The sequence below is a fragment of the Myotis lucifugus genome, unplaced genomic scaffold, assembly GCF_000147115.1.
Source record: "Myotis lucifugus unplaced genomic scaffold, Myoluc2.0 scaffold_169, whole genome shotgun sequence".
Taxonomy (NCBI): Eukaryota; Metazoa; Chordata; class Mammalia; order Chiroptera; family Vespertilionidae; genus Myotis; species Myotis lucifugus.
In genome coordinates, this window is record NW_005871217.1 from 143,769 (window position 1) to 157,825 (window position 14,057).

The 14,057-nt window shown below is 45.1% G+C and overlaps 1 protein-coding gene across 3 annotated transcripts in view; it reads left to right on the plus strand.

The window, feature by feature from the left end:
- GPR173 (G protein-coupled receptor 173) overlaps positions 1 to 11,150 on the plus strand; it is a 19,190-nt gene extending 8,040 nt beyond the window's left edge. Inside the window, exons 2-3 of one of the 3 annotated variants that reach the window (XM_006096121.3) lie at positions 9,058 to 9,112; positions 9,630 to 11,127. In XM_006096121.3, the coding sequence (XP_006096183.1) occupies positions 9,727 to 10,848 (1,122 nt within the window). In that variant the 5' untranslated portion in view covers positions 9,058 to 9,112; positions 9,630 to 9,726 and the 3' untranslated portion in view covers positions 10,849 to 11,127. Of the gene's footprint in view, positions 1 to 9,057; positions 9,113 to 9,629 lie in introns of all 3 variants that reach the window. The other 2 variants (XM_006096120.3, XM_023760047.1) reach the window with 2 other exon arrangements.
- The last annotated feature ends 2,907 nt before the right edge of the window (positions 11,151 to 14,057 follow it).

Sequence of the window (14,057 nt, forward strand, 5' to 3'; positions counted from 1 at the left end):
AAATTTTCTCATAGCACACTTGACTCACTTCTGGAACTATAACTTTTTTATTCCCTCATGCAAATTAGTAGTGGTCAACATAATTCTGAGACTTTGGTCTGATGGCCTTGATTTATTTTATGGTCATTTAATTCATTTATGGTCATTTTTATCATGATTGGTAAGTCACTTGGTGCTGAGCATAGATCTACATTAAGTTATTTTGTTTCTTGGTAAACACACACACACACACACACACACACACACACACACCCCAAATAAATTAAAATTACCAGTTTTGACATGGATATAAGCTTCCATCATGGCCTGCCACTCCTTGATCTTGGAAGGCATGTTGTTGAAGGTAAGATCCATTCCATGGAGGATGCTCAGGCACAATTTGCCCCAATGCCCTCAATAATTAGCTTGAATGTCTGAAACGGAGCTGCGTAGTTCTGCAGATCAGCAAAGCTCACCTCAAAGGCATGAACTTTGGAGCCATCAAGTACCATTTTTGAAGCATCAGATGCAGTTTCTAGTGTTGAATATGGCTGATGATACCAACCTTTCCAAAGAAATGGAACAATTGTTTGTTCGTGCCTCCTCTTTTCACCTCCCTTTGATAACTCACTTGTTCTTGCCATGGCCAGGCAGAAACCCAGGTTTTATGCCCGAAATAGCTACATGATCGCTTCTATCTCTTGGTAGTCACCATCAACAGGAAACTACTTGCATTAAGTAGGTGGCAGCAAATGGTCAAATAGTATTTTCTTTCTTTCTTTCTTTCTTTCTTTCTTTCTTCCTTTCAACTTTCTTTCTTTTTCTGTTTTTTTGAAGAGTATGTTTTTAATTGGTTAACACTCCTTTCTCATCAATAAGCAGAACTTGGATAATTTGTAGTCTTTGAATTTTGTGCTTCAAAGGTGGGATCCTTCTTTAAATCTAATGCCTTGTTCTTTTCTTTCAGTCAAATGTAAAGTTGAAATTTCTTGCAACGAGTGCTCATAAGTTTTGAATCCACAGAAAATTTTCCTTTTGAGTATTTCAAAATAATCATGAAGCTTCCCCCCTAAGTAGACACAGACATTACTCCACTCATCTTAATAAGTCTTTTTTTTTAGTACTCAGCTTCTAATGCCAACTAACCATCATCCAGGGAGCCATACTTGACCTTACTGCTTCTAAGTTGAAGTTTGGCTTCGAATCCATAAACCTTGTCATTGTACTTTTAAAAAAAACAACCTTGTCAGTACAACTTTACATATTTTTTAGCGTCTTAAAAATTTTTATATAATTTTATTCATGTGCTCAAAAAGCCATTTGTTTAAACCAGTAAGCATCAAATCTGCAACGTGATAATCATTCACAAAGAAATGCTGAAACTTCTTTTGACTCATAAATCTTTTACCAAATCCTTACACACTTAGGTTTAAAGCAATAGAGAAGGGTGTACTGATCCCACTGCTTCACAGAAAGCTGACATGCAGGTGGGTGGTGCTTTGAATTTAATTAAATTCACCTAGGATCATTTACTGTGGACATTAAACCTATAGGCAACCGTTTAAAAAAAATATATATATATATTGATTTCAGAGAGGAAGGGAGAGGGAAAGAGAGAGAGAAACATCAATGATGAGAATCATTGACTGGCTGCCTCCTGCACACACCCCACTGGGGATCAAGCCTGCAACACAGGCATGTGCCCTGACTGGGAATCGAACCCTAACTTCCTGGTTCCAAAGGTTAACACTCAACCACTGACCCACACCATCGGGCTACAGGCAAGCTTTATAAGTTAAGGGCTCCTCAGTGAATGAATCTCAGTGTTTTCAGAACAAATTCCAGATATAAACTTCCTGCCATCACAAAAACAGCACCAATCCACAGACTTATGCAGTTTCCACAATATTTCAAAATATGTATCACTTTGAATATTTCAACCTTAGTTTTTTCAGTGCTTTTTGCATTTCTCTTCAGGGTTTCTGACTAATCCTATGAACCAGGACAGTTAGTTAACATCCAGAGATGCATCAATGCAAAATGAAAACTCTTTAATTCAATAGTCTTCTGGGTTAATGTCATCTTGATGTCCTTTGACCTGTCCACACTATCTCATAATAGCAATCATTGAACGTGGCCCCTTTCCTATTTTTACCTCCTGGGTTTCAAGTATAGTGTGGACAATTTCCTGGCAGACTGCTAACATGTGAGATTCTACTGGGAGGGGCATCTTAGGTTTACTTATTAATTGTGTAACCCTGTCACTAGCTGGTTGAGCTCTATCTAAAGATGTTCTAATCCATCTCATAAATGAGCCTGGTTTCCTTATTTTGCACTTCCAGTTGCTTTAAGGAGTCCAGATCTTTCTCTGTGTGATAATGTTTTGTGGTCAGTTAACCAACATAGCCTACTAAGAAATGAAGTTTCTTTTGATAACTTTTCCACACAAATCAGACATTTAGGCTGAGAAAGAAAGGACTAATTGGGCAGCTAAATGCAAATTTGAGACAATCTTTGGTAGATTGCTTAAATTAGGGACATCCCGGATTTTTTTGGGACAGGAAATTCCTGTTTGTCCTGTGAGTCTTCTGATTTTCCAGCTTTAATAAAAAAGTCCATCACGATGGGGGGAAAATCTTAACAATTAAATTTACTTGAATATAAAACGTTGAAGATCCCTAGCTGGTTTGGCTCAGTAGATAGAGCATTGGCCCACAGACTGAAGGATCTTGGGTTTGATTCCCAGTCAAGAGCATGTACCTCAGTTGCAGGCTCGATCCCTGCTCAGTCAGGGCACATGAGAGAGGCAACCAATCCATGTGTCTCTCTCACTTTGATGTCTCTGTCTGTCTGTCTCTCCCTCTCCCTTCCACTCTCTCTTAAAAAAATATAATATAAAATAAAATATTGAAGGGGTCAGCCGAGCTTTGTGACTTCTGAAAACTGAGTTTTTCAGTAAACAAATTTTAGGTCTTTTGCAGTGTTAAGAAAGCAGCACTCTGAAACAGCCATAAAAGCCTAGCTTTCCCTTTAATGAATCAATTCCATTCATCTACAGTCAGGCTTCATTCATTTACTGACAAATATTTTTACCTAAAAACAAAAGATAATAACTAATTATGACATCCCACCAAGAATCAGATTTGGCTGATTGTTAGTATTAAAAGCCAATAGCAAGTAAATGAATACTCTAAGAAATAATAAAAATATGGTATTATTTTCATGTTTGTAAACGTGTTCTTTTAGAAATACTAAAATACTTATTAATGAAATGGTATAATAGATATGCTTCAGAATATTCTGTAAGTGGGGGCAGTGTGTGAGGTTATAGGTGAAATAAGACCCTATGAGTTGGTCATTGGTGAATCTGGGTGATAGGTGCACTGAGGTTCATTACAGGATTCTTTCTACTTTTTTCTGACTCAAATGTTCTAGAAGAAAACAGTTTCCTTTATAAAGAAGCAACGATAAAGGAAATTAACAAGCTAATTATATTCCTCTTAGGAACACCTAATACCATATAATAGTAATAGCAGCAACAATCACACAACCCTTCTATTTCTGTAGGAAAAATAGTTGTGAAACAATAAAAATGCGATCAAATTAAAAGAAAAACAAACATTGTACACTTATGGGGAAAATAAAAAAAAACCTCACTGAAGATGAACGAGAATCCCATCTTGCTCTGGCCCCCTCCTGTGGCAGGTGCCCACCAGCCTGGCAGATCTGCTAATGTTTCCACTTGCGTGTGCAGGGCTTGGCTTGTCTACACATGCGCAGGACTACCTCTTGGTGTATACCTGTTGCAGGATGTGTATATCATATAAGTGTATCTGTACTATGAGCAAGTTTGTGTGTGTACACATGTCTGTGAGTATGATTGTACACATGGGCAGTTTTTCTCTTTGTATTGTGTGTATGTGTGTAGCAAGGTTCAAGTGCATGTGAGCATGGTGGCCTGTGTAAGTGACTTTGAAGCTGACTGTTAATGTGTGTAATAGTGTTTGTATATGTGACGATATAGATATGCCACTGGTTGCATACCTGTGTTGCAAAAGCTTGTCTGAATATGTGAGAGGATTTGAATAAGCATTCAAATCATTGATACAAAGGGGAAATATGAGTCTATGTGTGACAGTGAGTAGGTTTACAGGTGTGTATCTGTCAGGATTTGAGAGTTCACGAGTGTGTATTGGGGGGTTATAATTGTGGGTTTATGAACCATTGCACAAGTATATGTGTGTGTGTCTGACTGTGTATGTAATTCTCAGCCCTCTTATACCCAACACCCTCTTTTATGTAACATTTTGCAATACCTCTTTACTATCTGTACACGAAGTTCTTAAATAATATAATCTTTCTCCACATACAATTTCAAAAGAAAATCCATATAGTATTTTATACAATAGGCATATTGTATTAACTCTAGTACAAATAAATAAGAAATAAAAAGAAAGTGGTTTATAAGAAAATAATTTGTATTTCAATACGTAAGTGCTTGGCCATAACCCTCCCCAGGAGATTCAAAGAAGTAGTTAGAGGTATGTAACATCTTACACTGATTACGTGGATTACGGAGAAGGGGGAAATCAGAAGCTGCCCCTTGTAAAAACTGCAGGAAGATGACAGGCAAAGGCTTAGGGCTAAGATTTTTCTGAAATATCAAACAGCTCAAGGAAAGTACTCCACAAAACAAAATACAGTCTCCTGTGAACTTAGCCACACTCCTGGATAATTCCGAGTGTAGTAAATCCTCGCTTAACATCATCAATGGGTTCTTGAAATTGTGGCAAAATGACGTATAACAAAACCAGTTTTACCACAAGCTGACTGATGTAAACAAGATTTAAGTTCCTAAATGCATCTCGTCAACATTATAACCATACAACATTGAATGAAACCTTATTCGAGGACCTACTGTATATTAAAAATGAGGGAAATTGTGTTTATCTCTGAAATAGAGGTAGATTCTAGGTTCAGTTCCTTACAAATCCAAAGTCCTAGGGGATACGGGACAATATGTTGGCTTGTGGGACTGCCCCACACATTGTTGGATCGCCAGTATCCTCACCTGGGACCCCTAAATGTTAGAATGACACCCTACACCCCAGCATGGTGACAACCAAAAATGCACCTACAAATTTCGAAAATGTCCCCTAGGGGGCAGTAATGCCTCAATTGAGGAGGAAGCACTGGCGTTTAGGCCGGGTACACTGTACCTGTGCGACTAAGGCAGCGTACATGGTACGCCCTCTGTGTGTGTGTGTGTGTGTGTGTGTGTGTGTGTGTGTATGTAGGCGCGATGTCCCTATGTGTGAGCTGGTTGCTGTCCACGGGTCTCCATTGCAGTAGGCTGTGTGTCAGTGTGAGTGTGTAGGTGCCTTGTGTATCTGTGTCTAAAGACGTCTGGGCACCAGGCTGAGTTTGTGCTCAGAAGAACTCTCTCCTCAGTGACTTAGACAATTGCCCCAGCTTTCCAAGCAACACCAGGGTTTTGTTCCTTTGCTGCTATTCTTTTTTTCTTTTGTTTTATTTTAGCATTTGCTTTTGTTTGCATTCTGGACGATGTACACATTATCCACCTTCTTGGTCTTAGTATGTCTCCCTGTCCCCCTCTCTGTATCTTCATCTTTATTTCTGCCTCTCTCTTTCTCTGCCTCTATCTCCACCCCCCTCTCTTCATCTGTCTCTCACTCCCCCACCCCATCTCTATGTCTCTATATCTTTCTTTGTTTCCTGGTTTTATCCCTCCCCTGCTATCTATCTACCTCAATATCTACCTATGTCTCTCCCTCCCTCCCTTTGTCCCTCCTTTTCTGGCTCTGTTTCTGTTTGTTTTTTTTCTGTCTCTTTCTCTCTATCTCTGTCTCTCTCCCTCACTATCTCTATTTTTTGTATCTCTATCTCTGTCTCCATTTTTTATCTCTCTCCCACTCTTTCCTTTTCTCTCTGTGTACCTCTGTTTCTTTTGTCTCACTCCCTTTTTCTCTTCTTCCCCTTTCTGTTTCTCTTTTTATCTCTTCCTCTCTGTGTGTAAGGCTGTCTCCCCTTTCTTTGTCTCTGGCTCTCTCCCCCCCCACCTTCCTCTATCTCTGTCTGTCTCTCTCTGCTCCTATCTCTTTCTCTTCTCTGTTACTCCGTGTGTCTCTTTGACTCTCCCTTACACTCCATTTTTGTCTCTTTAACTTCCTACCCTATCTCCTCTCAAGGCTAAGGTAGGTAGGTGTGTGTGTGTGTGTGTGTGTGTACACATTTACACATAGCCAGCTGTCTGTTGGCTGGTCCACAGTTCTATGGGAACTATCAGGCCTTGAGGGCCAACTTAAAGGGACCTGTCAACCCATTTCCCCTGTGTCCCTGCCCCAGCACCTTCTTGTGGCCTATTGGCACTGGTTCTGAGACTTCCGGGTGCCATCAAAAAAGCCTGGCCCCGGCTAGCTGTGGCAGACCAGGTTGGATTGAGCTGGAAAACAATGCAGATGGGACACTTTTTCCTGAGAGAGGAGGGGTTAGAAAGACACCCACTAAAGCCCCGCCTTCACCAACCTCAAGCTCATCCCAGCCTCAAAAGTAACTCTGATCTTTTCCAGTGTCTGCCTTGTAACCTTCCCTCTTGAACCTTCCCTGTTATCTGATCACATCCCACACCCTCTGCCCCAGCCCGCACACACCAGGATTCTACCTGTTTCCTGCCCAGTATTGTCTGTGCCCTCCCACTCATGCACTGTCCTGCTTTAGTTCTTTTCCTAGAATTTATCTCTTTTTAAAAATAAATATATTTATATTGATTTCAGGGTGGGAGAGGGAGAGAAACATAGAAACATCAATGATGAGAGAGAATCATTGATCGGCTGCTCTCTCAGCAAATCCTACCTGGATGCTTCCAAAGCAGCCCTCCCTGAGCCAGCAGCCCATTTAGTCCCTCAGCCAATTGGAGAGTGTGTGAGTCTATAAGCCCTGCCCTGTGGAGCTTTTGTTCTCATAGGGAGAGACAGACAATAAAGCAAAATTTAAAGGTAAATTAAGCCCGGCCAGCATGGCTCAGTGGTTGAGTATCAACCTATGAACCAGGAGGTCACAGTTCGATTCCCGGTCAGGGCACATGCCTGAGTTGCGGGCTCGATCCCCAGTGTGGGATGTGCAGGAGGCCGCTGATCAATGATTCTCTCTTATCATTGATGCCTCTATATTTCTGTCCCTTCCACTCTGAAATTAATAAAAACATATAAAAATTTTAAGTAAATTAATACAGTGTGTTAAAAGAGATAAATTCTAGCCTGACCAGCATGGCTCAGTGGTTGAGCATTGACCTAGGCATCAAGAGGTCCCTGTTAGATTCCTGGTCAGGGCACATGCCTGGGTTGTGGGCTCGATCCCCAGCAGGGGGTGTGCAGGAGGCAACCAATCAATGATTCTCTCTCATCATTGATGTTTCTATCTCTCTCTCTCCCTCTCCCACCCTGAAATCAATAAAAATATATTTTTAAAAAGATAAATTCTAGGAAAAAGAACTAAAGCAAGGCAAAGGGCACGGGGGTGCTCTTATTTTTCACCCAGATTACTGCGGGAGCCTCCTAACTAGGCTCCCAACTTCCACACTTGTCCTCATGGTCTGTGCTCCTCATAGCAGCAAGCAGGATCCCGTTCAATCCCTAGTCATATCATATCTGACCTCTGCTCACGGCCCCTCCTATGGCTCCCACCTCACTCAGAATAGAAGTCAAAGTTCCCACCATGCCTACATGATCTGGCCTTGCCACCTTTGTGACGGCACCTCACATCACTTGCCCCTTACTCTGTTCCACCCACAGTGGCCTCCTGTGCTTCTTCAAACGTACCATCTGTGGTCCCACCTCAGGGCCTTTGCTCTGGCTGTTCCCTCTGCCTGGACTTCTCTTCCCCCAGATACCCACATGAGTAACTCTCTCACCTCCTTCGGATCTTTGTTCAGATGACACCTCTATAAAACCTTCCCTGTCCACCTCATCAAAAATTGCATCTCACCTCCCCAACACTTCCTATCCCCCTCTCCTCCTTTTTTATTTGTAGGAATTTATCATCATCTGACCTACTATACTTCATCCATGTATCTTCTTTTTTATCTAGAATGTCAGCTCCACAAGGGCAGGGATCCTTTTCTGGTTCACAGCTGCATCCACCATGCCTGGCACACAATAGATACTCAATAAATGGTTTCTCTTTTTTTAAAAAAAATATTTTATTTATGAGAGAGAGAGAGAGAGAGAGAGAGAGAGAGAGAGAAAGATTTGTTGTTCCACTTATGTATGCCTTCATTGGTTGCTTCTTGTATGTGCTGTGACTGGGAATCAAACCCACAACCTTGACCTATTGGGATGATGCTCTAACCAACTGAGCTACCCAACCAGGGCAATAAATGGTTTTTCAATGAAGGAATACACACAAGCATATCTACATCTTTATATTCACACACTCTCTGCCTTACTTAAACTAAAAACCCAAGTCCTCGTCATTGCCCACAGCGCTCCATGACCTGGCCTTGGACACCTCTACGACCTTACTTTCTATCACTGTCTCCCTCGCCTGCCCTATTCCAACCACACTGGGTTTTCCCACTGCTCCTTAAGCAGGCCAAGCGCATTCCTGATCATGAATAAATACACCTATTTAATGAGTGGCTACCAGTATTAACAAGAACAAAAAAACAACCAAAAGAATGAAATAGAGTAGAAACTAATGAGAGTATATTAGACATAGACTCAGTACTGTTCTGTGAAACTTTTGATTCAGCCATGTGTGCACGTGTGTGTGTGTGTGCGCGCGCGTGTGCGTGTGCGTGTGCTGCATTGCAATGTGGATGGCAATAAAAAAGGGAGAAGAGCCTGGCTGGCATGGCTGAGTGGTTGAACATGGACCTATGAACCAGCAGGTCAGTTTGCTTCCCGGTCAGGGTGCATACCTGGGTTGCTGGCTCGATGCCCAGTGTGGGGCATGCAGGAGGCAGCCGATCAATGATTCTCTCTCATCATTGATGTTTCTCTCTCTCCCTCTCTCTTCCTCTCTGAAATCAATAAAAATGTTTGTGTTTTTTTAAAAAAGGGAAAAGAGCCACATCAACATCCCTGCCCCAGAGACCCATCAACATAGCAAACAGGTAACCAAGGACACCTAGAGATATGAAGTGCCCTCACTCAGCAAGGACAGGGTAGAAGCAGCAGTGGGCCAGGGACAGGGCCTGACACCAGCCAGGGAGTAAGCAGGGGTGGGGACATGGGGAGGTGGCTACACAGACACGCTAACACTGCCCTTTCTCTTTCTTCCTCACTTTTTCTTTGCATGTTTCTTCCTGTCTCTGTCTTGTTTCTCTCCCTCCCTCTTTTCCCTCTCTCCCCTTCTCCCTCTCTCCTCCTCTCCCCTATCTCCCTGTCCCTCTCCCTCTCTGTCCATCTCTCACCTTCTTTTCCCCTTTCTGTCTCTCTCTTTTTATCCCCTCCATTTCTGTCTCAATTTTTTACCCATTTATATCTTTGTTGCCATTTTCCATCTCTTTGGTCTATCCTTTCTCACTCCTTCTCTGTACCTCTGTGTGTTTTTTCCTCTCTGTCTCTCTCTCTCTTACCCTCACCTCTCTGTCTCTATGTCTGTGTCTCTCCCACTACCCCCATTTGCAGGCGCAGCCCAGCAGGACAACTGATGGAGTCCCCCAGAGCCCAGCGAGTACCGGACTGGCTGACTCCATAGGGTTGGGAGCACCCCCTGCCCTTCATTATGGCCAACACCACTGGAGAGCCCGAGGAGGTGAGCGGTGCTCTGTCCCCACCATCAGCATCGGCGTATGTCAAGCTGGTGCTGCTGGGACTGATCATGTGCGTGAGCCTGGCGGGCAACGCCATCTTGTCCCTGCTGGTGCTCAAGGAGCGTGCCCTGCACAAGGCTCCTTACTACTTTCTCCTGGACCTGTGCCTGGCCGACGGCATCCGCTCTGCCGTCTGCTTTCCCTTTGTGCTGGCTTCTGTGCGCCACGGCTCCTCATGGACCTTCAGTGCGCTCAGCTGCAAGATTGTGGCCTTTATGGCTGTGCTCTTTTGCTTCCATGCGGCCTTCATGCTGTTCTGCATCAGTGTCACCCGCTACATGGCCATCGCCCACCACCGCTTCTATGCCAAACGCATGACACTCTGGACATGTGCAGCCGTCATCTGCATGGCCTGGACCCTGTCTGTGGCCATGGCCTTCCCACCCGTCTTCGACGTGGGCACCTACAAGTTTATCCGTGAGGAGGACCAGTGCATCTTTGAGCATCGTTACTTCAAGGCCAATGACACGCTGGGTTTCATGCTTATGTTGGCTGTGCTCATGGCAGCCACACATGCTGTCTATGGCAAACTGCTCCTCTTTGAGTATCGTCACCGCAAGATGAAGCCAGTGCAGATGGTGCCAGCCATTAGCCAGAACTGGACATTCCATGGCCCTGGGGCCACCGGCCAGGCTGCTGCCAACTGGATCGCTGGCTTTGGCCGTGGGCCCATGCCACCAACCCTGCTGGGTATCCGGCAGAATGGGCATGCAGCCAGCCGGCGGCTGCTGGGCATGGACGAGGTCAAGGGTGAAAAGCAGCTGGGCCGCATGTTCTACGCGATCACACTGCTCTTCCTGCTCCTCTGGTCACCTTACATCGTGGCCTGCTACTGGCGAGTGTTTGTTAAAGCCTGCGCTGTCCCCCACCGTTACCTGGCCACTGCTGTTTGGATGAGCTTCGCCCAGGCTGCCGTCAACCCGATCGTCTGCTTCCTGCTCAACAAGGACCTCAAGAAGTGCCTGAGGACTCACGCCCCCTGCTGGGGCACAGGAGGTGCCCCGGCCCCCAGAGAACCCTACTGTGTCATGTGAAGCAGGCTGATAGGCAGACAGACAGGGAGAAGGTCATGGCCACTATGATGGGGCTAACAGAAAGGGAGGGGTAGGGCCCCATACAGGAGCCTTTCTTTCTGAGCTCCAGCCCCAGCCCCTCAAACCACCCGGAATCTAGGCACCTTTGCCAACACCTCCCCAGGGGTGGGGGACTGGGAAAGAGGTGTTTCTAGTTCTAGGGCCTGTCTCTGCTGCCTCCTTTTCCACTTCTACAATCTCTCTCCTCTCTCTCTCATTCTCTCTCTCTCTCTCTCTCTCTCTCTCTCTCTCTCTCTCTCTCATTCAGAAAAAGAAAACAAAAGTGAAAATGCAGGTTTTTCTACTATCAGTTGAGGAGTCAGGCTTTCTTGCTTTAATGTCTCTCCTTCTGACACTGTCTAGAATGGGGAAATTTGTCCTGTAAAATAGACTTTCAGAGCTCTTCTGGCCCCCTCTGCTCCCATGCACCCTCCCCTTCCAAGTCCTCTAGCAAGGCCTGGATATTTAGGGGGAAACTGATCTGTTGACAAGAGGGACCAAAGGGGGTGCAGGGTCCCCAGGGAGCAGGGATGTTTAATTGCTATGTTGTGTGCAATGTTGTTTTAGGCTAACTCTGGTCCCAAGCCCAGTCTCCTCTTGCTACCCATGTCCAGACATCCCAAGTGTTTCTTGAGCATCTGAGAAGCCAGGAGGGGAGGGAGAAGGGCCCTCAGGATGGGCCCAGGCTAGTGAAGATCAGGATGTGAGCTGCACGCCTGGAGCTGAAGAGACGTGAGCTTGACTGTATTCTCTTGAGCTGCCTCCTGGATCCCCAGCCCCCAACTCTTCTTTCTAAGGATGGAAATCCACTCCAGCTCCACTAGGGCTGATGGGGATGCCATACAGGCAGGAGCAACCCCCCGGGGAAGTATAGGGAGAGAGCTGAACTCCCCAGAGTAGCTGGATCCCAGAGCCTGGCATCAGAGCGGAATTCAGCCCCAGAATTGTCTCCTGGGTTCACATTACTCTCCCAAAGATGAAAATTGGGGGGGGGGGGGCTTGGTATCTCATAATGGATAAGCTCCAAGGCACTGTGGATTTGAATCCATCCCTATCTGACCTCTTTTCGTCCTCCTCAAGCCTCAGGGCCCTCAAGCCCCTCCGTGGTAGCCCTTGGTCATCCAGGTCCTCAGCTCCCGACTTGCCACCCTCCACCCTTACCTCCTCCCAAAGTGGAACAGACTGTAGCCAGATTCCCCAGGTGGGTGATCCCAAGCTTCCCTCCCAGGGCAGAGTCCACTCTGGGTTCACACCAAGGACAGTTCTTGTGGACTGGGGATCCAAGCTGGCACTCCTTTGCCTGGTCTTGCCCAGGTTCTCTGTGGGCAGGGCAGATCTGTATTTATCCACCCCCTTTTCCTTCCCTATTGAAACCCTAGTCCTAAGCCTTGACCCCAGAAGAATGGGGAGGGCACTCTAGGCAGGAGAGACATTAATGAGCCTGGCTGTGGAGTTGTCCTGGAAAGGCAGGCCAGAGTGGCTGAGAGGCTGGGGGTGGGAGGGTACCTGTTCTCTCAGTGATAGTGATGGGGGTGCCTTTTCCAGGGGGTGGGGTGGGGGGGCCACGGGGGTGGGGTAAATAGGGTACATTCAGGAGGGTTTTCCTCCATTTCTTTTTTCTAACTGCCTGGATTCACCATTGGATTTTGTAAATGGAAAACTGAAATGAACAATGCTATATTGGATGTTTTCTCTTTCTGACTGTGTGTGTGTGTGTGTGTCTGTCTGTCTGCGTGCGTCTGTGTGTCTGTGTGTCCTGTCTGCATGACCACATGTGGGGAAGTATGATTGAGTGAGACAGTGTGTTTGTGTGACTTTGTATGGGGAGGCACCCCTGCCTGGTACACATGCGTGAGTAAATGCCTGTATGTAGAGACATATATGGCATGCACACACACATACATGTATGCACCTAACTGAGAGGAGACAAGCTACAGTATGTGCCTGCAGCAGGAAGTAAAGTGGCTGGTGAGATAGAACTTGAAAAGTACATATGCATGTAGCAAGAGGGAGACTCCCATCTCATCAGATCTTCCTCTGTTGGCCCAGGTTCTGAACATGGCAGACAGAATACTTGAGAACCCCATTCTCTTCCCAAAGCCCAGAGCCCCCAGGTATCACTTTCAACTTCCTGAATCAGTCTCTTCTCCAAAACCCAAACAAGGTGTTCCTGAAACTGGACCACCATGGAGAATGGGGACTGGGAATTAGGGATCCAACTTGGGGAGAGCAGATGGGGTTAGGAAATGCCCCCCCACAAAGTAATGGCTTCTGGAGGGCCTGCTAAATCTGGGATGGGAGATCTTCTGAAGGATCCACTTTATGCAGCTGGCACTTTGGTAAGCTTTGCCTAAATTCAGAGGGAGGGATGTCACAGGAGGGAACACAAGCTTGGGAGTCTACCCAACCAGACTGTTGCCTGGGCACTCAATTATTATTTATTTACTTATTCTCTCAGGTGCACAGAATTGAGGTGACCATACTCCTCAGTTCTTGGCACAACTATATCATCATTGATCCATGCGAAATCCTGTTAGTCTTTATTTTGTTTTGTTTTGTCCCCTTCATCAGCCATCCCTGATCCCATCCCCCCTCCCACATAGGCACCCACTCTCGTGTATTTAACATATGTCCTTCCAATCTACCATTCATGTGTTTATTTACATATATGTGTATCTGTGAAAAAATATATGGTATTGTTATGTGTTTTAATTTACATAAACAGTATTGTACTATAAATCTTGTTCTGTTTCTTTTTTCACTCAACATTCTGTTTTTGAGAGATCCAGCCATGTTGCTGTATGTAGATTTAATTCATTCTAGTTGTCATCTTATCCACATATATCACATTTTCCTTAGCCATTCCCCTGGAGTTGGGTCTCTAGGTTGCTTCCAGTTCTTTACTACAACAAGGCTGCAATGGGTAGTTTCCTACACTTCTCTTTAAGGACACCTCATTTAGAGGAGAGGAAACTGAAGCTCAGAGTTACAAAGTGAAGGAATAGACCCCTGATTTGAATCCTTACCAGAGCCAGAACCCCACCACGCCTCATCAGAGACCTGTCCATCTGGCCAAAAAATTTTTTTTCAAATACAATTAAAAACAGTCTACACTGAGGAAAGGGAGAGGAAGGGAGGGGAAGAAGTATTGAGTACATGAAGAGAAAGAC